Genomic DNA, 25,641 nt, shown 5'->3' on the forward strand with positions numbered 1-25,641 from the left:
GTGTCATCTGCAAACTTCAGGAGTTTGACAGCCGGGTGCATTGCGATGCAGTCGTTCGTGGAGAGAGAGAGAAGAGCAGTGGAGAAAGGACACAACCTTGGGGTGTCCCAGTGCTGATGCTGCGTGTGGATGAGGTGGCCTCCCACAGCCTCACCTGCTGTGTCCTGCCCGTCAGAAAGCTGTAAATCCACTGGCAGGTGAGACGCTGAGCTGGAGAAGCTTGGAGGAAAGGAGTTCAGGGATGATGGTGTTGAACGTAGAGCTGAAGTCCACGAACAGGATCCTCGCGTAGGTCCCCACACTGTCGAGGTGTTCTTGGATGAAGTGCAGACCCATGTTGACTGCATCATCCGCAGACCTGTTTGCTCGGTAGTCAAACTGCAGGGTGTCCAGCAGGGAACCTGTGACGCTCTTGAGGCGGTCCAGCACGAGGCGTTCAAAGGATTTCATGACCACAGATGCTGGTCCGCGCAGACTTTGAGGAAGGATCGGGACACAAGGTCTGGGCCTGCCGCTTTGTTAATCTTTTGTTGTTTGACGATGAGTGTCACATCCTGTTCGTGGCGGTTTAAAGCCATCAAAATTTTGGGTCGCATTGACATATGGGAGAGGAGAACCTGTTTCAGCAAGTACATTGGACTAATAAAGGAAACTATGGTGCGAGGTAAGAGTGATGATGTATTAGGAGGTGGGGAAGGCACAAAATGTGGGTTTGCGGCACCATGCGGCATGAAAGAACAAACAGAACGATTGGGAGCGTGCCACATGACGGGCATACAGAAACCAAACATTCATGCCGTAGGAGGTGAAATTAGCAGACGTAGTGGCGATCGTATGTAACCAAAGAAGCTCGTCATAGTTTTCACGTCTCGTAAGGTGCAAAATTGTGTCAACTGTCAGTGGGACCTTCAATACACATTTTAATCACAATAACTATGCCAATTAATGCCAAACCACCAATGAGGGGTTTGAGACCCCCAGCAGATGTCGTCTTCTGTTCTTCAAGTGACTGTGTGTGTGTGTGTGTGTGTGTGTGTGTGTGTGTGTGTGTGTGTGTGTGCGTGCGTGCGTGCGTGCGCGTGTGTGCCAGTTCAGACAGATGATTGGCCGTTGCTTGGCTTTTATGAAACTGTGACTTAAAATGTATCTCTGCTGACTGTATTCCAGTATCAGCTCACAATTTCAATAAGGCCCTGTGTCCCTTTTTCAACCATAAATATTATATTTTTTACAAGTTTTGTTCTTTGTGTAATTTGTAATATACAGTATATGCTGCATGTGGGGAAAAACACCACGTCATACCATGTTGACTTAATGACAAATGTGCACAATTTAGTCTATATCGCTTCATATGTCAACCCAAATAAGTGAATGTTCAAGAAGTTTTTAACCTGGACTTGAAAACATTCACACTTGGGGCTGACATCAGTACTGTTGGCAACTTATTCCATTTGTGTGCAGCATAATAGCTAAATGCTGCTTTACCAAGTTTGCTTTGGACTCTGTGCTCCACTATTTGACCTGAGTCTGTCGATCTCAAGCCCTACTGGGTTTATATTGCATTACCATTTATTTGATGTATTCAGCACCTAAACCGTTTCGTGATTTATAGACCATTAGCAGAATTTCAAATTCCATTCTAAAGCAGACTGCGAGCAAGTGTATATATTTTAGAATTGGGGCCTCTTTGTTCTGGTCAGAACCCGAGCTGCAGCATTCGGAATGAGCTGCAGCTTTTTAATGCTCTTTTTGGGGAGTCCAGTCGTAAGATAAAAGCATGGATGAGCTTCTCCTGGTCTGCTTGGCACATGCAAGCCTTCACTCTGGATATGTTCTTCAGATGGTAGAAGGCAGTTTTAGTAATTGATTTGATATGACTGTTGAAAGTCAGGTCGGAATCTATCAGAACACCAAGGTTTCGGACTTGGTCTTTGGTTTTTAAAGAGTGTGACTCCAAGTATTTACTAACAGCAATCCTCTTTATTGCCAAAAACAATTATCTCAGTTTTGTTGTGGTGAAATTGAAGAATATTTTGGCTCATCCAGTTATTTGTTTGAGACAGTGACACACCACCTCAATTGAACTGTAGTCATCTGGAGACACTGCAAGATAACTGTGTGTCATTTGCATAGCTAAGATAGTCAAAATTAAAGTTCTGAAGAATTTAACCCAAGGGTAGCATATACAGGCTGAACAGGAGGGGTCCAAGAACTGACCCTTGAGGGACCCAATTGGTCATTGACATTCGATGAGATTGAACACTTCCAATGGTTACAAAATAACTCCTTTCCTCAAGGTAGGACCTGAACCATTTCAGGACTGTTCCATTTAGTCCTACCCACATTTCCAACCTGTTCAGCACTATAATACGATCTACCGTATCAAAAGCCGCACTGAGAGCCAGCAAGACCAGTATTGACACCTTTCCCGAGTCAGTGTTCAACCTTATATCATTTAGCACTTTGATAAGAGCAGATTCTGTACTGTGATGAGTTCGAAAACCTGATTTGAAATTTGTCAAAAAGTCCATTTAAGTTGAAGAAATTGCTGAGTTGATTAAAAATAACTTTCTCGACAATCTTGTCTATGAAAGGGAGATTGGAGATGAGTCTATTGCTTGCTAACATGGAAGCGTCCAATGTTCTATTTTTTAGAAGAGGCTTAATGGCACCTACTTGAAGAGCTTTAGGAAACTCGCCTGACTGAAGTGTGCAGTTGATTATTTGCTTGAAATCAGCTAGCACAGACTTCACAATAGCTTTGAAAAAGTCAGATGGTATTGAGTCAAGACAGCTTGTTGATGGTTTCAGCTGTTGAACCTTTTTTGGTCAACATTATCCAATTGTGACATGGTAAGAGTTTTTCCTGGGTGGCTTCAGATGTTGTATCATTTTATCATTTTGCTGATTTGTGCTGATATTTAACCTGATGATTGTATTTTCTTCACTAAAATAGCAACCAAATTAATTGCATTTATCTACTGTTGGGGGTTCTGGAGCTCTATGATTGTTGGGTTGTGAGCTAGTCAACCACAAGCAAACAGTGCGAGTATTGTTGACATTACTGATGATTTCAGAAAAGTGTTGCGGTCTAACCCTGACCAAATCTTGGTTAAAATTACAAAGACAATTTTGTCTGTAGAGGTCATAATTCATTTGGAGTTTAGTTTTTCTCCACTTAACGTTATGCGTTCCTACTCTTGATTTAGAGATCGTTACCATCATTGTGCTCCTCCACGGTGTTCTCGTCGTCTCAAGATTGTCTTAGTTTTGATAGTTTTCCTAATAGACAAAAAGGTTGTCTTAAATTTTGGAAGAATCTGTAATTAAACAAATACACAAAAGTGGTCAGAAGTAGACATCCTTAGAGATGGCCAGGTCTAAGATGTGACCTTTAGTGTGGGTTGGACTCTTACGTTGGGAGAAGTCAAATGTGTCTAGTATAGCAGAGAGTTCTTTAGATTTTTTTTCCATCTTATTGTCAACATGAATGTTAAAGTCTCCCGTTATGACAAAATAGTTGTAGTCAGTACAAATAACTGACAGCAGTTCTGAAAAAGCCTCCATAAATGTTCCATTGTATCTTGTATCTATAAACTATTAAAGCAATAACCTTTGGGTGACCTTTAACTAAGAAAAGAGCGATTCAAAAGAGCTAAAATCACCCAGTATAATTTCTTTCCATTAAAATAAAGACTTAAGAATAATAGCAATAGTTTTTCACTATTTGACACTTGTTCATAAAATAAAAATTTGCTGGTGTTGCCTCATTGAAAATGGTGTTACAGACACTTTCTGTTAACCACGTTTCATTTCGTAACAAAAAATCCAGATCATAGGTTGTGATGTCATTAATCAACATTGATTTATTATCCAGTGACCTGATATTAAAGAGAGCTAGTCTCGCAGAGACAACTGGAGACAATGGTTTGATAGACTCACATTTTATCCTCACTAAATTTGTAGTTCTACTTTTTTGTGCCATATTTGTTTGACCAACTTTCTGTCCCTTATAATTACAGGGATGAAAAATGCTTGATCTCCATAGGGGTCTTTATTCTGGAAAAGACCACACAGATATCCGTCAGATTTGCAGATAAGATTCTTCATGGGTGGAGGAGGGGCCCTTCTCATCTTAGTGGACGGTGGTTTCAGGCGAAGGGGGATGGGAGGAAGATCCTGGCGTGGTGTGGGCTGGAGTCCAATATTGACAATAAATAGCCTTCATCCTGTCCTGTCATTTAGGCTAGTAGAGAGGGAGTTTTGGATTGGGCTTTGCTCTAATGGGGCAGGGAGGGGTGTGGGAAATTGAAAGCGCTGCGTCATCTCATTTCATTCTTCATATTGGTTGAGTGACACTGGTAAATCCATCTGCGCCTCGCGTCGCCTTAGCTCTTGTTCCTCCGATATTTTGGGAACAACTGCATCTTTTTGTCCTTCAGCCGTGTCAACAAAGCCAGTGTTTTCCTTTCGGGCTGCTGAATGACGTACACAGTAAAAAATGTTGGCAGCCAACAACTTAACCCCTTGTCTATTTAGACAGAAACCGTCTGCCTTGTAAAGATGGCTGTGCTCCCAAAAAACGCAGACATTGTCAATGAAATTCAGTTATTTAATTGACTGAGCCTCGAGAAACATTCATCTCCAAATTGTAGAAGTTGGAGAGATCCACTAATAAAAACCTCAGCATCCAAACATTGCACTTTTGTTAGGAGATCAAGGAAATCTCGCTTCTGATTGCTGCTTGACCGCTTCCAGGGACCCTGTGTGTCATGACAGATTTTAACGTTGGGTGCCCGTTAGTGATCTCCAGGATTTTTTTAGCGCTATCAGATACCATGTCGTTGGTAAAACACAGTACTTTGGTGTTCTTCTCACTGCAAAAATGTTTCACATACTTGACAGCTCCCTTGACAACTATTAATGTTTGGGGTGCCACCTTTTTTCTTGTATGATTTAGTTTCATACCTTTCAGTGATTGTGGAGGATGAGCATTCTTGGCCAGCGTCTTGTAAAAGTGGCTCCCATCTGTTTGTAAGTCCGATGTCAATGTTTTGCATTGACTCTCGTCCTCTTTTCTTGTCCTTTGCTGTAACGACCGTCCACGGCCGCTCACTCGGGGTTGAAACAGCACGCAACCCAGGCCAGCCGGATTCCTCGGTAGTCCGCTGGTGTTGTGTCCTCCCTTTTAGATGTTGTCCCATATCTTTGGGCTTTGCTCCCAGTAAATTCCAGGGAGAGCTGCTGGGTGATCCCTTACTGTCTACACAGTGGACATCCGACCTCTTTGTTGCACTAAGTGGCTGTCTGTTAGCACACTTCTCCTTACCATTTTGAGACATCGGTAGAGTGGTTTAATTCCCCGATTGTCAATTTGCATCCACATACACTTCAAGACGGTGGATTTTTGTTTCGAGGACTGACACCCTCTGTAGCAGTCCATGATAGTCCTCAGCGGGGTACGAATAAGGGTTCCAAACCGAGAACCCTGGTTGATCACATTGAGCTGGGCTTCAAGTTCTGAGCTAAAGTGTTAGCTTTTTGTGTGTGCATAAAACCATGCGGCTTCCGTAAGTAGCCATTCTCCTTTGTGGGCGTAAACCTTTACGCATGCTTGTTGCTGTCCTCGGGGGCTACCCCATGGACGTTGTGTCATTGCACAGCTTCTGGAGGTCCGTCCGGAAGCCGTTAGCCACCTAGCCGCTATCTAGCCGCTAGTAGCCACTAACGAACACGTGCCAAGGCCAACCGATGGTTTGTTATCCCTGAATAAACTTGTTTGTGCCTGCCGAATCGCTTAGTGCTGTTTTTGCTGTTTAAAACTTTGTGTGTCAGAGAGGCGATAGTCCACATCCCTCGAGAGAGCTTATGTAGCGAAGAATCGGACCGCCGACGTCCCCGCCTTTGGCCACCACCTGGCTCACAGTGCACCCGACCCCCTTGGCCCCTCTCACATGTGGCAAGCCCATTGGAAGCTGTGATTGATGGAACCATGAATTCTGCTCTTTACCAGAAAATCCTGAAGGGAATGCTACAGTCATTCAGAAGCAGCTCCTGGAGAAGGCGATGAAATTAACCAAACTGCGTGCACCTCTGGATAATGTTGTGGACGGCGGCGTTTGGCATTCCAAAGACGTTTGGACTTCCACAACAAGTACAGAGCCACAATACAGGTCAAATCGGTGTCTATTGCTGCTCGTGTATGGCAGGGGAGATGCTGTCTTCGCCTCCCGGAGAGACACTCCTCTTCTGCGTTTACAGCGCTAATGAAGCAAATGCGCATTCAATGTGTATTTCTTTTACTCCCGCGATCAAACTCAAGCGAGGGACGCGAGACGATGCGATCTTTCTCACCCGGTGGGAACCTAGCATTACTCCTGAGGGTCGCCCAACCAGTAATTAATTCAGGGGGCAGTTTTTCACACAGGACCGGGTTGCTGTGGATAATTTTTTTAGATTAAAAAAAAATAATTCTTGAGTAAAATCACCATTAAAACAATTTTCTTTTGTTTACTAAGGTTATCTTTGTCTATTTACATTTGTTTGATAATCTTAAACATTAAAGTGGGGAAACTATGCAAAAAAAAAGAGTATAAGAATTTGAGAAGGGGTGAAATACTACCTATTTGCAGTTTGAGAGACCAAAGTAGAATTTTTTGGCCTAAATGCAAAGTGCTATGTGTGGTTGTCTTTCATATTGTATACATATGTGAGGCTTATAAACCAGTGCTTATGAGTGAAAAAATGGTGTGATTTGTACAGAGTGGTTGGCTAAAGCGGTGGGTGGGCAAATGAGTTTGGGAAACTTCTAATTCATTCAATGCATTTGTGTAGCTAAATATCACAATGTCATAATAAATATCATGCCAAAATTGTTTTTCAGGTCCACATTGCCACTCTGATGCAGCTTCGATGTTCACGGGCTGACCCCTCTCAACTGGACAGACTCCAGTCTATGTTGTCAGAGAAGAATGATGAGATACACAATTTGATGAATAAAATACAGAGACTGGAGAAGGTTGAGGTGAGTGTTGATTTGTAGAAATTGTGTTTCATACCTACATGAAGTTGAGGTCGGGTTCACTAAACACAGAGGAGGTCAACGTAATAAATAACCGTTTCCTCCACAGCGACACGACAAAACAACCGGCCACTACAACAGCACAGAACACCCTAGAACTATAAGCCCATATGCCCTTTTTGTTAATATACAGCTTTTTGTTAAAATGCAGGTACTGTATTTAAATGTATCTTCTGAACATTATATTGTTATTTCTATTTCATATGTATGTTCAGACATTTCCTACATGTGGCCCTCCAGCATGAAACCGATCGGAAGTCGCACGGCTGTGTTTTTGAGCTATATACATTTTGTGAAAAGGCATTAAAAATGCTTTCCAATTATGTATAGATTGTGGTAATTGGATAAGGTTTGGTGAAGATATGTCTATGTAAAGACGGGACGCGACGTTTCAGAGTTAGCCTCTTAATGATTTTTTGTTTACATCACAAGGGACTGTATTACAACCTCTTGTTGGTTCAGACTTGTAATGATTTACATGTCATGAACGGAACAGAGGATAGGACCCAATAATGCACGACTCCACTACAAATGGACCGTTTCAAAAAGAGCGGTTTAATATACGGGCAGAGGTCGGTATAAAGGCAGGCAATCCAAAAAAGGCAACAGTTTCCAAAAACGTGAGGCAAAAAGGCGAGGTCGATAATCAGAACAGGGTCTTGTCTTACTGTGAGTCTGTGACGTGGAAACAAGGAATGCTGGAACGCAACGACAAGGTACAGCGAACTGGCGACCAGAAAGAATGAGACACGCGGTTAAATGGAAGTGCTAATTAGGGTGAATGAGGCACAGGTGTGGAGCAGGTGTCTACGAGACAGGGGGAAGACAACAACCAGAATCAGAATCATCTCTATTTGCCAAGTATGTCCAAAAAACACACAAGGAACTTGTCTCCGGAAGTTGGAGCCTCTCTAGTACGACAACAGACAGTCAATTGACAGAGAACACTTTTGAGACATAAAGACATTGACAAAAAAAGGTCACTGAGCAATAAAGGGTTAATAGTTGTCTGGTAATGACAATGACAACTGGTAATTATTATTTTTTGACAATTGTGCAAAAGATGCAGAGTCCTCTAGCAGTTCGAATGACTAATATTGCAATAGTCCGGTGCAAAGGGCGCCGAGACTTCAAGGAGTGTATGCGGTTTAAAGTGACCCCAGAACACACCCATGACAGTACCCTCTGAGGGAAATAATAACTACAATGCGGCCCGAGACAAAAATTAGTTTGACACCCCTGCGTCTAGATGGTGGCATACATTTATGATATTGAGTATATATATATTGAGGTTTTTGTTCCTTTTTCCTCTATACCTACAGTATATATAATGCGCACTATTCACTTTTGACAATTTTGTGTGTGTGTGTGGGGGGGCGGGGGGGGGGGGGGGGGGGGGGGGTATTATACACGAGAGATTCCGGTAGTTCACATCTCGCTAGTGATCGACAAATGAGTTTCTGTTAACTTCCTTCACCATTCAAGCTGTGGGAAAATGAACAAACAGAAAAACTTAAACCAGCCAGAAAATTTAGCAAATGTCATGTAAGGGGTACTTCTATTTCCATGTAATGGTGGGTGGCTCAAATAAGCATTGCTGTGTGCCTTTTTGCACCAGATGGAGTTGCTAAAATAGCAAAATTTGCTTCCACTATTTTCTTAAAGACCCCATCCTTCGAGCGCTGGAGCCTGTTACCTGGTGCAAGTAGTCCATTAATTCTATTTACAAAGTGAAGCCAAGACTTGGCTGCCTCTGTTGCTTTGTGCTGTGGGTTTATTTGCTTGTTTATAAGACTTTATTTTCATTATCCTACAAATCAGAGCTAACACATTACATATTAACAACATGGAGACATTGCTTGGAGCATTATATTTTTACGTGTTGCTCAACAGATAACAGGATGACACAAAACCTTGTTGTGTGTTGGTTCATGTGTCAATGAAGAACCCATTTAATTTGGATGAGAAGGTAGATAAAAGTGCACAGACCACCTCTTATTTACTCATCATCCTCCATTAAATGGGTAGTAGCTTGTAAACTAATGAACTGTATATTAAAGGAAGATAAACAATTGTGTTAATATGTTTGTATGTAGGTAATGTTGAAGACCCAGGAGAGTAATGCAAGTCCTTCAGAAATTGGTAATGGCCGTGATGAAACGTTTTATACTGACCTGCTCAAAATGAAACTCGACGATGCAGTGTGAGTAAAATTAATTTTTGGATGATGATAAGCAATGTAATAAGCAAACTGGTTCCCATTTCCTTTGAGCATGTTGTATTAACTGTTCAGGTCAGGAGGTCAGATCTACAGTATGTCAAAGCACTTTTTTTCCCCACAATCTTTTTCATTAAGTATTGGCATAGTAATACTATATTATTAGATTAAATAGTTAACCATTTTTTTAACAAGCTAGGACTTTTCATTTCATGTGTTGCTATCATACATACACAAAGTTAGGGATATCTGCCTTCAAGTGAAATTAGGGTTAACCCTAACCCTAACCCTCGGGATGAACCTAAAATGCAGTAGAAACTTTAGAGGTGAAGTTAATTTTGCCTTGTCTTAACTTTTGAATTCGCATGTCCAACTGTTCCACTGAACATGACTTTTTGTTTTGTTTTTAACTCATTACTTTTTGCACAACTTGCTGTTCTCTTACAAGGAGCTGTATGGCAAAATTCACAAAAGGTGTTTGATCCAGGAAAATTTACAAGGTCACCCACTTCTGTGCCTTTCTGACTCATCCAGTATCTGTAGCTCTGTTGCAACCTGCCGATGACACTCTGTGGTGCAGTGTTTCCCACAGGACTGGAATCTATTTGTGGGGCTTTGGGGGGCGTTGCGGAGGTTAAAGTAAAATAAAATAAATAAAAATAATAATAAATTAAAAAATAATACATTTTAAAAATTCAATTACAAAAATACAATTGCTGAAATAAATAAATACAAAGCAATTAATATAAAATGTAAAGTCAAACAAAGGTCCTCTACACTAACTTGTCCATTCATAGCGCTGGATCACGCATGATGTAGTGTGTAGTCTTACGTCAGGGGCCAACAACTTTTTTAATTGTGTCATCGCACTGCCATGTTGCCCCTGAAAACATCTGTTTCTTTTTCTGTTAGTGGGAAGCCTGGCACTGCATGATGTGCACCATTATTGTTCATGACTTGAGAGTACGTTTCTACAATTTTGTCCAAAGTCTCAGATCCAAAAGCATTGTCTTTCAGCACCATCTGCACAGAAGCAAAGTGCAGCACAGCCCCTTTTGTCTCTATAAATGCACAGAGAAAAATGTTCATCTGAGCTCTGAATGCATTTAGAGCACTTATCATATCAGCAACAGTCTTACCTTTGCCTTGCAGCTCACAGTTAAAATGGTTCAGTTTCACTTCCAGATCACAGTCCAGCTGATTGGCCAAGTTCCCAGTCATAGCCGACACTCTTCTAAGGATTGTAGTTGTCCCCATTTGGACATCGGAGAAAGTGGAGATTACATCGGTTTCATAGTTCTCATCTTTAGTACTGTTTTGCAATTACAATATAGTCATTGCGTCTTTTAAAACCTCCCCGTCTGAAAATGCCTTATTTTTCATCATCAAGAAGAGTGGAGCTCTAAATGAGGCTTTGGTTACTTTCAGGGCGTTTTTGACCGGTCTAGTGAAAAAAGACTGCCGTTTGCACAAAGCTGCCTTCAACTCACTAAGTTTATCAGGTCATTGTGGGTCACAGTGGGTAGTTAGCATGGAAGCTTGTGGCGCACATTCGGAAAAGACTCTCCACATTCTGCCGCTTCGGCGTCACCACAGTCGCTCCACAAATGAGACACGAGTGGGATTTCTTCACAGTGATGAAAAAGAACTTGTCCTCCCATTCGCTGTGAAAGTTATGTTTTCATTCTTTTGTCTGCCATGTTTTTGGGGTGTTAAATCATCTCAGCGTCGTTCTGCCTGCTAGCTCCACGAACGCTACGGTTTGGGCACGCGCTACAATACGACCTTTGAACCCTGAATTTTATTTCTTTCTTTTTTTAAAATACTGTCATTTCCAACAGCAACAGAAAATGCTAGCTGCAGAACACTGTTAAGTGGCGCTTCTTTTTTTATTTTATTTGATTTTATTTTTTTAAGAATAGCAACACAAAAGAATTAAGCCGCATCGCACCGGTGAGGGCGACTTACAGGGTTGCCGCGGGCACCGTGTTGGTGATGCCTGTCTTACGTAATTGGCATACCGTAGCTTTGTATAATAATAAAGACTGACAGTGACTGAAGTTACAGTGGTGTGAAAGTGTTTGCCCCCTTCCTGATTTCTAATTTTTTTTGCATGTTTGTCACACTTAAATGGTACCCATCATCAAAACAAATTTTAATATTAGTAAAGACAACACAAATAAGCACAAAATGCAGTTTTAAATGGTTTACATTATTAAGGGAGAAAAAAAATCCAAACCTACATGGCGCTGTGTGAAAAAGTGATTACACCCCCCCCTTCACCACTGCAAACACCTGTCCTGAGTCTGGCCTCCACTACTCTTTCCCATAACTTCATTGTATGGCTCATCAACTTTATTCCTCTATAGTTACCACAGCTCTGCACATCACCCTTCTTCTTAAAAATGGGCAGCAGCACACATTTCCTCCATTCCTCAGGCATCTTCTCACGCGCTAGAATTCTATTGAACAAGCTGGTCAAAAACTCCACAGCCACCTCTCCTCGATGCTTCCATACCTCCACAGGAATGTCATCAGAACCAACTGCCTTTCCATTTTTCATCCTCTTTAATTCCTTTCTTCCCCCTAACTAATCGTTGCCTCTTCTACTATTCCTTCTCTCATTTTCCTCATTCATCAACTCCTCAAAGTATTCTTTCCATCTATCTAGCACACTACTGGCACCACTCAACATATTTCCATCGCTATCCTTAATCACCCTAACCTGCTGCACATCCTTCCCATCCCTATCCCTCTGTCTGGCCAGCCTGTATCGATCCTTTTCTCCTTCTTTAGTGTCCAACCTGCCATACATGTCATCATCTGCCTCTTGTTTGGCCTTTGCCACCTCTACATTTGCCCTGTGTTGCATCTCAATGTATTCCTTTCCCCTCTCCTCGGTCCTCTCAGTGTCCCACTTCTTCTTAGCTAACCTATTTCCTTGTATGATTTTCTGTACTTTGAGGTTCCACCACCAAGTCTCCTTCTCTCCTTTCCTGCCAGAAGATACACCAAGTACTCTCCTGCCTGCCTCTCTGATCACCTTGGCTGCAGTGGTCCAGTCTTCTGGAAGCTCCTTGTGTACACAGAGAGCCTGTCTCACCTCTTCCCGAAAAGATGCACAACACTCTTCCAGTCTCAGCTTCCACCACAAGGTTCTCTGCTCTGCCTTTGTCTTCCTAATCTTCCTCCCCACCACCCAGTCATCTTACACACCACCATCCTATCCTGTCTGGCCACACTCTCCCCTACCACTACCTTACTGTCGGTAACCTCCTTCAGATTACGTCGTCTGCACATGATGTAATCCACCTGCGTGCTTCTACCTCCGGTCTTGTAGGTCACTTTATGTTCCTGCCTCTTCTGGGGAAAAAGTGTTCACTACAGCCATTTGCATCCTTTTTGGAAAGTCTACCACCATCTGTCCCTCCAACTTCCTTTCCTATATGCCGTACTTACCCATCACTTCTTCATCATCCCTATTTCCTTCACAAACATGTCCATTACAATCTGCACCAATCACGACTCTCTCTCTGTCTGGGATGCTCGGAACTACTTCGTCTAGCTCCTTCCAGAATTTCTCTTTCACCTCTAGGGCATAGCCACAAATCACATTATGCATAACACCCTCAATTTCAAGTTTCAGCCTCATCACTCCATCTGATACTCTTTTCACCTCCAACAAAACTCTTCTTTTAAAATAACCCCGACTCCATTTCTCTTCCCATCTACTCCATGGTAAAATAATTTAAAACCTGCCCCTAAACTTCTAGCCTTACTGCCTTTGCACCTGGTCTCCTGGACACACAATATATCAACCTTTCTCCTAATCATCATGTCAACCAACTCCTGAGATTTTCCTGTCATAGTCCCAACATTCAAAGTACCTACATTCAGTTCTAGGCTCTGTGCTTTCCTCTTCTCTTTCTGCCGAAGAACCCGCTTTCCACCTCTTCTTCGACTTTGACCCACAGTAGCTGACGCCCTGCCGTCAACCTGCAGGGCGCAGGTGGCGGACGTTGTTAACCCGGGCCACGACCAATCCTGTATGGAATTCTTTGGATGAACGCTCATATTTGTTTGGCAAAGTTTTAAGCCGGATGCCGTTCCTGACGCAACCCTCTGCATTTATCTGGGCTTTGGACCGGCCTACAGTTTGCTATGGCTTTTGTGCCGCCCATAGGGCTGCATTAAATGAAAACAGTCCAAAATGTGAAAATCCAAAACATGATAGAGATCCAATTCAAAAGGAATATTCGATTGATCAGATCGGCCATTCCCTCAACGAGCTTCTTCTTGATTTTTTTGGATTAAGATTAGGTAAGGGTTTGAGGAGAGAGGTTAAAGCCTCTTTCCGTAAGGTCGTTGCAATAATCCTCTATTTCACCTCACCTAATCATTGTCAAAGATTGTTGAAGCCGTCTTTTAGAAGCGGCCTCTCTAATCATCTTCTGTATTACACAAAGATTGATGGGAGACTAAAGCCTGTAATGTGACTGTTGCTGACAGACTTGTTGCACAAGATGGCGGCGCGTGCATACGCACCGGCTGCTCTCTATCCCACACAAACGTCTTATACGTCCAAGTGTTTTAGTCCGTCTTCATGTTCCAAGACACAGATACAGTCGTAAGCTTCTGCTCGTCATCTGCTCGTTAAACTCTCACTGAAGAGTTATGGAACTGCGTTCCACTCTAGGTTCCTACAACAACTCCGACCCCCACTCCTGCATTGCGCACAGAATGGAGGTGCCACAGACGGCGAAGGAGGAAGCAGAAACGGGGCAAATGCGGAGGTATCGGAGCTAGGGGAGCGGCTAAACCACAGAAGCCGGCTATTCCCGCCATCGTGTTAGTCAGTGTACGCTCTCTGGACAACAAGATGGATTACATTCAACTGCTCCGCTCTACTTGTAAAACTGTGGGAGAGTGCTGTGTTTTTGTGTTTGTGGAAACATGGCTTAACAGCAGTGTTCCAGACAGCACCATTCAGCTCGACCGGGTAGCATGCTACCGAGCAGACAGAACTCTCGTGGGAGGCAAGACTCACAGCGGCGGACTGTGTGTTTACATCAATGACGCCTGGTGCCGGGACGCTATCTTGGTCAGTCAACACTGCTCACTGCTACTGGAGTTTATGGCTCTGAAGTGTCGGCAGTTTTATTTACCGAGGGAATTCACTGCCCTTCAGTCTATATTCATCCAAACTCCAGCAATAACAGGAGTGAGGCGCTAAATGGGCTATACCATCATATCAGTGAACAGCTGACGGCCCACCCAGATGCTTTCCTCATCCGAGCTGGGGACTTTAACAATGCTGACCCCTAGCCTGTGTTTCCTAAACTCTTCTCAAACATTGACTTTCCAACACGGGGACAATGTTTTTACCCCCCCTGAGAGGGGCCGACAAGGCCCTTCCCCTCCCCCACAACGGCGCCTCAGACCGTCTCACTGTTATGTTAATGCCAGCTTACAGACCACTGGTTACAGTCTCACAACCGGTTAGGAAACATGCACAAGTGTGTCCAGAAGGGTCCCTTGAGGCACTTTAAGACTGTTTTGTCACAACAGACTGGACCATCTTCAAACAGGCTGCCACCTACAATTCCATCACAGACCTAGAGGAGTACACAGAGACTGTTACTCCGTACATCAGCAAGTGCATGGATGATGTCAGTATCACGAAGTCCATCGCCTTCCGCGCTAATCAGAAGCCATGGCTGTCGGGGGAGGTCTACAGACTACTGAAGGTCCGCAACGCGGCTTTTAGATCTGGTGAAGAGGAAGGCCTGAGGACAGCCAGGGCCAATTTGTCCCGTGGCATCAGGGAGGCCAAGAGGGAGTACTCCAGGAAGATTGCCCACCGCTTCAGTAACAGCAGTGACACCAGGAGTTTGTGGCGTTGTATTCAGACCATTACGGACTACAAACCCTCACCACAGACCTGTGACACATCCACCTTCCTGCTAAATTACTTATTTTCTCGCTTTTAGGCACACAACAGCACCCCTGCACACAAGACACCACCCCCTCCTGGTGACCAAATGCTGACACTGACCCGGGACAACGTGAAAAGATCACTCGACAGGATCAACACACGGAAGGCCCCGGCCCCAGATGACATACCTGGTCGTGTTCTGAGAGACTGTGTAACTGAACTCACAGATGTTTTCATGGATATCTTTAACACCTCCTTGAGTAAGGGTGTTGTTCCCACGTGCTTCAAAGCCACCACCATCATCCCGGTCCCGAAGAAGTCGTCACTATCCTGCCTCAATGACTACCGTCCTGTAGCGCTCCCTCCCATCCTGATGAAGTGCTTCGAGCAGCTAGTCGAGCACCACATCAAGTCCTCCCTCCCCCCCCTCCTTGGACCCCTTCCAGTTTGCATATCGGTCCAACCGGTCAACCGATGACGGCGTCTTCACTGCCCTCACACACCTGGGACCTCATGTACAAAAGGTGCGTACGCACAAAAACGTGGCGTACGTTCTTTTTCACGGCAAAGTTCAGATGTATCAAGAGTGAAAGCACTGTAAATGGGCGCTGCCTCACGCCAACTTCATGGCTGGCGTACGCACGTTTCTGACGACACTTAGAGGTGATGCTGGTAAACTGTTATCATAAATCTGCACGTCAGAGACACATGAACAATTAGCACTCATGAACAATTAATGCCCGGCAACATTTGATTGCAACAATGTAATAGAGGCAAGGACTCAGAATTAATTTGTTAACCAGTGTATTTAATGAATCGCTATTTGTGAGGACACCTATTAATTGATCAAGGTGATCATTTATGCTGCCTGTTGTCCTCATAATAGCTTCTTATGACTCCATCACAGGCGGCACGGTGGACGACTGGTTAGTTAGAGCGTCAGCCTCACAGTTCGGAGGACCCGGGTTCAATCCCCGGCCCCGCCTGTGTGGAGTTTGCATGTTCTTTCCGTGCCTGCGTGGGTTTTCGGTTTCCTCCCACATCCCAAAAACATGCATGAATGAATTGGAGACTCTAAATTGCCCGTAGGTGTGAATGTGAGTGCGAATGGTTATTTGTATGTGCCCTGCAATTGGCTGGCAACCAGTTCAGGGTGTACCCCGCCTCCTGCCCGATGACAGCTGGGATTGGCTCCAGCACGCCCGCGACCCGCGTGAGGAGAAGCGGCTCAGATAATGGATGGATGGATGGACTCCATCACATGCACTGAAAAAAAAGAGCCCTTTGAATGTACTAATTTGAACATGTACATTGGTGGCACATGAATAAAATGTGTTCAAATGACCGAGAGGTGGGGTAAATTGTCATTTGAACACATCTTAATCACGTGCAACTGATGTACATGTTCAAATTAAGTAAATTCAAAGGACGGGTGCAACAGCAGCCGGTTGTTGGAACGTAATTGCGTCGGAGACGCCGGGGATGCCGGAGGAGACGCCAGGAACGGTGGACGAATCCTCCGCGTCTGTGACACCAGTGATGCCAGGGAGGTGGACGAATCCCACTCTCATGCGTGGCTTTGTTTCCAAATTATAACTCGCTTGCAAAATGAACAATGTGAATGTGAACTCCACCAAATTAAAAAGAAAAAGTCCACTTCTGGTCTGGACCGATGGAAGCGAATCAAAGAACTTTCCAGATGTGAATACACCCTTAGTATCATGATGTCAAAATGTGAACAGCGTGATGAAAAGGACTGTTTAAATACTAATTCTAACTGCACCAGAAAATGTATTGGCCCATTCATTGATCAAACACCTGTTTTTGCCATTCAGCTCCTTGTTAGAAAACAGCAAGTTGTACAAAAAGTGCTGAAACATTAGCCGGGTTTACATGCGGACTTTTTGTCATTCTGACTGAAATCATTCTGATTGAAGATCTCTGGTCAATTGTTTTACATATGGCGTAATCTATTCCGATCTGGTGTGTATATGTGCACTATATTTAATTGGAACAACCCTTTTGCAGATGTGTGACATGCAGATCTGTATAAACATCACATAATTTATCAGGATGGAGGTCAGTCGTCTAGTTAGCACAATAGTTGCGATTATTATTTTTTTTTTTACACTATTATTAAAACAACAGCTTGATTAAAAGAAGTTACAAGTAGTTAAAATCAAGAGTTCCATCGCAGACGAGCTCTGTTTTGAGCCCGTGCCTAAACGACGTCACTGCGCATTCATGCCAAGACAGGGCATTGTGCAGACTGGGAAACTTTTCCCAAAATGGAAAAAAAAAAAAATATCTCCCTGAACTTTTTATGAGGAGACTGAAATACATTTATAATCAGGTGAGCTTGGTTCTTTTATTCTTTGACTTTTATTGAACTGTTTGTGCGCATCTTTTCACTTGTCCATGTGTGCAGTAAGGATGTGGAACGTGTAGGAGCTGAACTTTCTCTGCAAAGGATGAAGTCTTTGTCAGAAAGCCAGAAAGCTCTGGATCTGGAAAGGAAACTCTTCACCAAGGAACGTCTTCTCAAACAGGTACAGGCCTCATGATCTAATGTTTCATCCATCAGTGTGTCGGCCTTGGCCACCAAGAGTTACTACTGTATAGTACAGTCATGCAGACAAACGAAGAAGAATAGACTTCTTCTTCTGCTGTTCTACCACTTGGTAAGTTGCTGTAATATGAGTCGCTTTTGTAGAGGATGAAGAATATATGTCTGTGAGTAATGTTCTATCATCTGTCTATATGTGTTTTTCCACCATATGCGTTAAAATCTCAATTTCTTAAAACTGCTACTGTCGATGCTGTTAAGCATGTCAGTGGCATTTTCCATTCATTTGGTCGTTCATTTGTTAGCATTTAGCTAGGGGACTTTCCTAAGGCAACGTACAATTCTGTTGATTTTATGCTTAGTTTGACCATAAACGTCAACTAGGAGTGGGATTAAACAGCTTGAAGCTTCTCTTTTTTTGATTAAATGTTCACCATTTTTGAAAGTGGGGCAGGATCTCATCCCCGACACGGAGAGGGCACGCCACCCTTTTCCGACTGAGGACCACGGTCTCAGATTTTGAGGTGCTGATTCTCATCCTAGCCGCTTCACACTCGGCTGCGAAATGCTCCAGTGAGATTTGGAGGTCACTGCTTGATGAAGCCAACAGAATCACATCATCTGCAAAAAGCAGAGATACAATACTGAGGCCACCAAACCGGACCCCCTCTACGCCTCGGCTGCGCCTAGAAATTCTGTCCATAAAAGTTATGAAAAGAATCGGTGACAAAGGGCAGCCTTAGCGGAGTCCAACCCTCACCGGAAACGAGTCCGACTTACTGCCGGATACGCGGACCAAACTCTGACTACCCCATACTCCAGAAGCACCCCCCCACAGGACCCTCCGAGGGACTCGGTCGAATGCGGTCCCATGCACCCTCGAGGACCCTGCCAAGTGGGAAGAGCTGGTCCACTGTTCCACGGCCAGGACGCAAACCACACTGCTCCTCCTGAATCTGAGATTCAACTTCCAGACGGACCCTCCTGTCCAGCACCCCTGAATAGACCTCACCAGGGAGGCTGAGGAGTGTGATTCCCCCTGTAGTTGGAACACACCCTCCGGTCCCCCTTCTTAAAAAGGGGGACCACCACCCCAGTCTGCCAATCCAGAGGCACCGTCCCCGATGTCCACACGATGTTGCAGAGGCGTGTCAACCAGGACAGCCCCACAACATCCAGAGCCTTGAGGAACTCCGGGCGAATCTCATCCACCCCCGGGGTCTTGCCACCGAGGAGCTTTTTAACCACCTCGGTGACCTCAACCCCAGAGATAGGAGAGCCCGCCTCAGAGAACCCAGACTCTGCTCCCTCATGGGAAGGCGTGTCGGTGGAATTGAGGAGGTCTTCGAAGTATTCTCCCCACCGGCTCATAACGTCCCGAGTCGAGGTCAGCAGCGCCCCATCCCCACTATACACCGTGTTGATGGTGCACTGCTTCCCCCTCCTGAGACGCCGGACGTTGGACCAGAATTTCCTAGAAGCCGTCCGGAAGTCTTTCTCCATGGCCTCACCGAACTCCTCCCATACCCAAGTTTTTGCTTCAGGGACCACCAAAGCTGCATTCCGCTTGGCCAGCCGGTACCCATCAGCTGCCTCGGGAGTCCCACAGGCCAAAAAGGCCCTCCAGCACCCCCTCCAAGGACTCCAAAAAAGGGTGGTATTCTGAACTGCTGTTTGGTGCATAAGCACAAACAACAGTCAGGACCCCTCCCCCCAACCGAAGGCGGAAGGAGGCTACCCTCTCGTCCACCAGGGTGAACCTCAACGTACAGGCGCCGAACCGGGGAGCATTAAGTATACCCACACCGCCTCTCACCTTGGGCAACTCCAGAGTGGAAGAGAGTCCAACCCCTCTCGAGAGGACTGGTACCAGAGCCCAAGCTGTGCGTGGAGGCGAGTCGGACCTATATCTAGTCGGAACTTCTCGACCTCACACACCGGCTCGGGCTCCTTCCCTGCCAGAGAGGTGACGTTCCCCGTGCCTGGGTGGGTTTTCTCCGGGCACTCCGGTTTCCTCCAACATCCCCAAAACATGCGTGGTAGGTTGATTGAAGACTCTAATTGCCCGAAGTGTGAATGTGAGTGCGAATGGTTGTTTGTTTCTATGTGCCCTGCGATTGGGTGGCGACTGGTTCAGGGTGTACCCCGCCTCCCGCCCGAAGATAGCTGGGATAGGCTACAGCAGCCTGTGACCCTAGTGAGGAGAAGCGGATGGATGGATGGATGTTACAACAGCTCTTTTTTCTAAAACAAAAAAAATATGAATATCTTAAAAAATATATAGATTGACCTGTTTTTTTTAGGGTGCAGCTACAATGTTTGTTTGAGAGTATTATACCATGGTCTTGGTGAATAATCGATTCTGATTGGCTCAGAAAATTCCATTGGTATCAGCTGATCGTGTCCATTATCAGCTGATAAAAAAAAAAAAAACACCCTTTGAACGTCTCAAGTAGTTCCTGTGAAAAAAAATCATTACATTGTTCCAAATGAATGCGCAGCATCCTTAGTAGTTAGATTATTTGAGCAAACATAGCAACCTGACTCAGTCAGATTTTCTGATAAGTGAATGTGAATGAAGCACTCTGAGGACAGAAATGAGTGAATTTAAAACGATAATGAGTGATTTTAATCATTTACTTTATCTGGTGATCACAACACCTTTGACTGGCATGCTGCTGAGGAATTGAGGGGAAAATGAAGAGACCGAAGCAAGTTAATGAAGGTTCAATCCGTAAAATTTCAATCAACTCGCGGAGGTGAAGGATGAAATCAATGTGAAGAAAACAACAAACTCGGTGATTAAAACACAGAGACACTTCCGGGCACAAAAAGTGACAAATGCAAACTGAACACTTGACCGCTGATGTTTGAATGATACCCTGCGACTATTTTATGCCGCTGTCCAGTCAACGAAGACCGACAGAGAGCCTGAGAGCTTGCATCAACCGTCACATATAAATATAGCAAATATGTGTGTAATCATACAAGCTGATTTAATTGTCATATCTGTGGTTATTTAACATTTAACATTATGAGATTGTAATGACTCTTCAGGCGTTGCAAGGGAACATAAATTGTTTGAATAAAACGTTCTATTTTGACTACAAAATATCAAATTGTGACTTGGTCGTGTGCTGGATTTTTTTCACCTGTGGTTCTGAGTCGATGGTCCCCCCCGGAGAACAACGGCTTCCGTTGGGCAGGAATGAATGAAGACTTCGAGACACTTGGCTTTTGGGCGAATTCGATTTATTGAACAAGCCTTAGTATCATAGCAGCTGCTTATAAAGCCAGGACAACGAAAAAGCCCCCGAAACTCTTGGATGCCAGTTTATAAAGGTTTACTTATCTGGGCGTGGAATTAACCCAGCCCCTGGGTTTACCCGGAATGTGGTCACGCCACATGACCATATTTGGAGTGTTCTGCTGGCCGCAAGGTGACCCTCTGTGTCCGTGAAATACCCACACGCGCCTGCTGGCGTCTAACAGACTGGTCAGGTACACAAATGGTAACCTTATCTTATAATATGCCAAACAGTTCTCTTTGAAGACCGGACCCCTGTTGTAAACCCAGGACAGGTTACTGTCTGACAAAGGAAGCAAACCCTAACAAACATACAAATGGCTGAAGGAATTCCTTTGATGTAGCAATACAAAGAAAAGATGTTTGCCTTGAATACTCATCTCAAAACACTCGGTCCTCTCAAAGGAATTCTGATTTCGGTACTATTTAAATACACTACAGTCGTTTCAGTATTTTATGTTGGCAACAGACCATGGTATAAATTGGTTAATGCCCTTTGATGTGTACAATTATCAGAGATTGAAAAAAATATATATTTTAATCAGAGATTAATGTCACTAATTATTGTTTTTTCTTGAAGTCTGGAAATTAGCGTCTGGAAAATGTCTGGAATTTTGAAATCTCAAACGTGTAGGAACCGTGAGGCTTTCCTTCTACAAAAGACAGACAACAACAATGAAAAAGGGATGTTTAGCTAAATATAGTCAACGGTGTAACAGTTTTACATTTGACACCAGCTATTTACAAACTATCAGAATCATCTTTATTTGCCAAGTATGTCAAAAACACACAAGGAATTTGTGTCTGGTAGTTGGAGCCGTACGACAACAGACAGTCAATTGACAGAGAATACTTTTGAGAAATAAAAACACAGTCACTGAGCAATAAAAGGTTACCATTAATGTGTTAATGCCGATACATTATTTTAATTTTTTTATTTATGACAATTGTGCAAATGATGCCCAGTCCTACAAATTTAGAGCAGTTTGAAATGACTAATACAACAATAGTCTGGTGCAGTGACCATTGTGCAAATGGTGCAGACTTCAATACATTTATGCAGTTTAAAGTGACTACTTGTGTGATAATCTGGAACAATGTCAATTGTGCAAATGGTGCAGGTACTTCTCAAGCACGAGTGGCCAGTATTGGTCAACAACAGATATGTTAAGTAATGTAGTGACGAGACTACTAGTGAGTGCACGAATAATGTATAATTGGCCCGACAGTGACTACAATCTCAAGACAAAAATTAGCAGCATGTTACATTGGAATTGTATTTCAACTATTTAAGAAGTTAATGGAAAGAGGGAAGAAGCTGTTGGAATGTCTGCTAGTTCTAGTTTGCATTGTTCGATAGCGCCTACCCAAGAGAAGGAGCTGGAAGAGAGGTGACCAGGATGTGGAGGTTCCAAGAGGATTTTGCATGCTCTTGTCTTACTTCTGGCAGCGTGCAAGTCCTCAAGGGTGGGGAGGGGGTACCGACAATTTTTTCAGCAGTTTTGATTGTTCGTTGCTTCTTTGTGGCAGCACCAAACCAGACTGTGATGGAAGAACACAGGACTGATTCGATGACTGCTGTGTAGAACTGCCTCAACAGCTCCTGTGGCAGGCTGTGCTTCCTCTAAAGCCGCAGGAAGTGCATCCTCTGCTGGGCCTTCTTGAGGAGGGAGTTGATATTGGTGTCCCACTTCAGGTCCAGAGAGACTGTAATTCTGAGGAAGTTGAAGGTCTCGACAGTTGACACAGGGCAGTCGGACAACGTGAGGCGCAGCCGTGGTGAAGGATGCCTCCTGAAGTCCACGATCATCTCTACAGTCTTGAGCATGTTCAGCTTCAGGTTGTGTCGGCCGCACCGCAGCTCCACTTCCTGTCAATACGCAGACTCATCACCGTCTTTGATGAGACCGATGACTGTGGTGTTGTGTGCAAACTTCAGGAGTTTGACAGCCGATGTGCATCCTATTTACAGTTGTGTGTTGAGTGTGTTTTTCACCCAAACAGTAGTTTCTCTTAGTGTGGTATGAGGAGAAACACACTCACACACTGCATGCAAGGGGACAGAACAGGATTTGCACCACATATGTTTCTCTGTGCTGGTCTCTGCATACGCAAGACCCTCCAGCTTCTTGAGGGTCTCGCATTGTTGCTTGTGGGTGTCAGATACTCGAGTGGGTTTTCCCAGTCAGTCCATCCAGCCTGCTGTCTGGAACATTGTAAGGTGACCTGGCATCACCTCTGGAACCTCGACAGTAGTCGGCAAGCACATTAGCATCTCTCCAACAACTGGTTAATAGTTTTACATTTTTGTCCGCAGCGCGACTCGGACCCGTGACCCTCTGACTTCCAAGCCCAAGTCCTTACAGATGAGCTACTCCATTTTCCCCCTCAGCTCAAAACATGTTACGCAAAGGCTGTGTTCAAGCTTGTAAAACTTATTTTTCCTGTCCAGCTGGAAAAGGGAGAAAGTGTGATCCATTGCATTTTTCATCAGATATTTGGACCCCGGTCATTTAGCATTCAACAAGTTACATCCTGAGTACACACACAACAAAATTACAACTAAGCATCTCTGTTGTTGTTGTCATAAAAATGCTTTGTTTGATTCTCTATATTTGTTTTCTTCTTATAGGCCCAGTCCGATAAGATCCGACTGCAGCTTCAAGTAGAGGAGCTACAACACAAATATGAACCCAAAAGTAATAGCTCAAAAAACATTTCTATTTGCAAGATGTTTTTTAAAGACCCTGTAAAGTGAATTCCGAGGTTCTTGCTTTTTTCCTAAATACATGATATATGTTTGAAGAGAATTATTGAAAATGTGCAAAGACCGAGAACAATGTAGTACTGAATCGTTGCGATACAGCGTATAACGTGAAACTCTTGGACCATTTCAGTTGTCCGGATTTTTTGGGTGTGGCTAAAACGAAGCCGAAGTATGCACTTGGTGTGGCTCTCCCCTACTATATAAAGTACTGAGCGCCTTCATTCCATCATTGGCTATCCGGTGCAATTGCGAGTTACTTAGTTATGACAACTTGACCCATTTTTACCATGACACTGTGCAGGTATATAAAAACTGCCTAAAACTGGAAGAACACATCTTCCCCTGGATGCTACAATTTTTAGAACAGCTCGGCCTCGTTATTTCAATTCCCAATTGTTATGTATTTTGTGTTATTCGGGCTACCATAATATGTTGAAATGCAAAGCATTGTGTGTTGATAACAAGCAGGAAGTACTGTATGTGTGTTGAATAAGCGGTTAACTTTCCCTGACGGGTCTCTGTTACACGGACCAACACAGAGCGAGACGGTTACGTATTGAAAGCCTGCTATCGCCTCGGCATGGAAAAGCCCCGCGATGCCTCAGTGGGATCATGTATATTCCAGCCGCCGAAGCCTTTAAGCGGATATGGGAATTGTCAGCATATGCTGGACATACAAATGATTGAGTGACAGCAGAAAGTTCAGTGAGGTGTGTTTAGTTTCACTTTACAGGGACTTTAACCATGTTATTTTCTTACCATTTCAAGTACCATATTAAAGATGACTGATTTTGTAATTTGGTCTGTAGAGACAACTGATTTGTTCCAGAGGAGAAAGAGAGAGAAAGTACCTGTCGATACTGTACCATCATTTGAAGGAATTGCACTTGATAAGGGCGAGCAGATTTCAAAGGGAGCGGACATCACTCATACTGTGATTCTTCACCCTGAGACAGATAAGTGTCCTACTGGCCAGACAGCATTTCCACGACAGGGTGTGTTTTGGATGTATTTTTGCACTGCTGCTCTCTAACGTTATAGTAACGTACAGTCAATTATTCTTTTTTTTTTTAGGATTTGACGCAGGGCCAAAATCAGCCAAGCGTGTCAAGATCTGTGAGGGTGACCCTGTTTTGATCCCCAATCCCAGGTCAGAAATTGTGCTGTGAACGATAGTATTTATACAGGGTAAAAAAAATCAATAAAAAAGTTACAGTATAAGGATAAATATACCCACTTCAGAATTGACCAAAGTCAGGCGAGTGTACCACTACACCATCAGTGACGTTACGGAAATCACTTAACACTAAATTGCTACGGCCATAACACTGATGGTTCCGGATAATTACAATGTCATAGGTTTAAATAGCTCAAACAGGTTGAAAGTGAGCAAAAATAGTTGGTAGATAATTGCCATATACTGTATACACACGGTATATACAATCCCGGCCCCGCCTGTGTGGAGTTTACATGTTCTCCCTGTGCCTGGGTGGGTTTTCTCCAGGCACTCCGGTTTCCTCCCGCGTCCCAAAATGCGCGGTAGGTTGATTGAGGACTCTAAATTGCCCGTAGGTGTGAATGTGTGTGCGAATGGTTGTTTGTTTCTATGTGCCCTGCGATTGGCTGGCGACCGGTTCGGGGTGTACCCCGCCTCCCGCCCGAAGATAGCTGGGATAGGCTCCAGCAGCCCGCGACCCAACTGTGGATAAGCGGTAAAGAAAATGGATGGGTGTATACACGTGGATAAAGTAGTTGATACCCCACTGT

General features: G+C 44.1%; 1 protein-coding gene across 7 annotated transcripts in view; it reads left to right on the top strand.

Moving 5' to 3' along the window:
* Positions 1–25,641, top strand: part of spdl1 (spindle apparatus coiled-coil protein 1) — a 50,054-nt gene that overhangs the window by 21,769 nt on the left and 2,644 nt on the right. For 4 of the 7 annotated variants that reach the window (XM_061787152.1, XM_061787150.1, XM_061787156.1 and 1 more), the window contains 6 exons: positions 6,884–7,024; positions 9,178–9,284; positions 17,663–17,783; positions 23,740–23,806; positions 24,684–24,869; positions 24,949–25,024. In XM_061787152.1, the coding sequence (XP_061643136.1) occupies positions 6,884–7,024; positions 9,178–9,284; positions 17,663–17,783; positions 23,740–23,806; positions 24,684–24,869; positions 24,949–25,024 (698 nt within the window). Of the gene's footprint in view, positions 1–6,883; positions 7,025–9,177; positions 9,285–17,662; positions 17,784–23,739; positions 23,807–24,683; positions 24,870–24,946; positions 25,025–25,641 lie in introns of all 7 variants that reach the window. The other 3 variants (XM_061787151.1, XM_061787157.1, XM_061787155.1) reach the window with 1 other exon arrangement.

Source organism: Phyllopteryx taeniolatus, chromosome 10 (genome assembly GCF_024500385.1).
Source record: "Phyllopteryx taeniolatus isolate TA_2022b chromosome 10, UOR_Ptae_1.2, whole genome shotgun sequence".
In the NCBI taxonomy this organism is placed as follows: domain Eukaryota; kingdom Metazoa; phylum Chordata; class Actinopteri; order Syngnathiformes; family Syngnathidae; genus Phyllopteryx; species Phyllopteryx taeniolatus.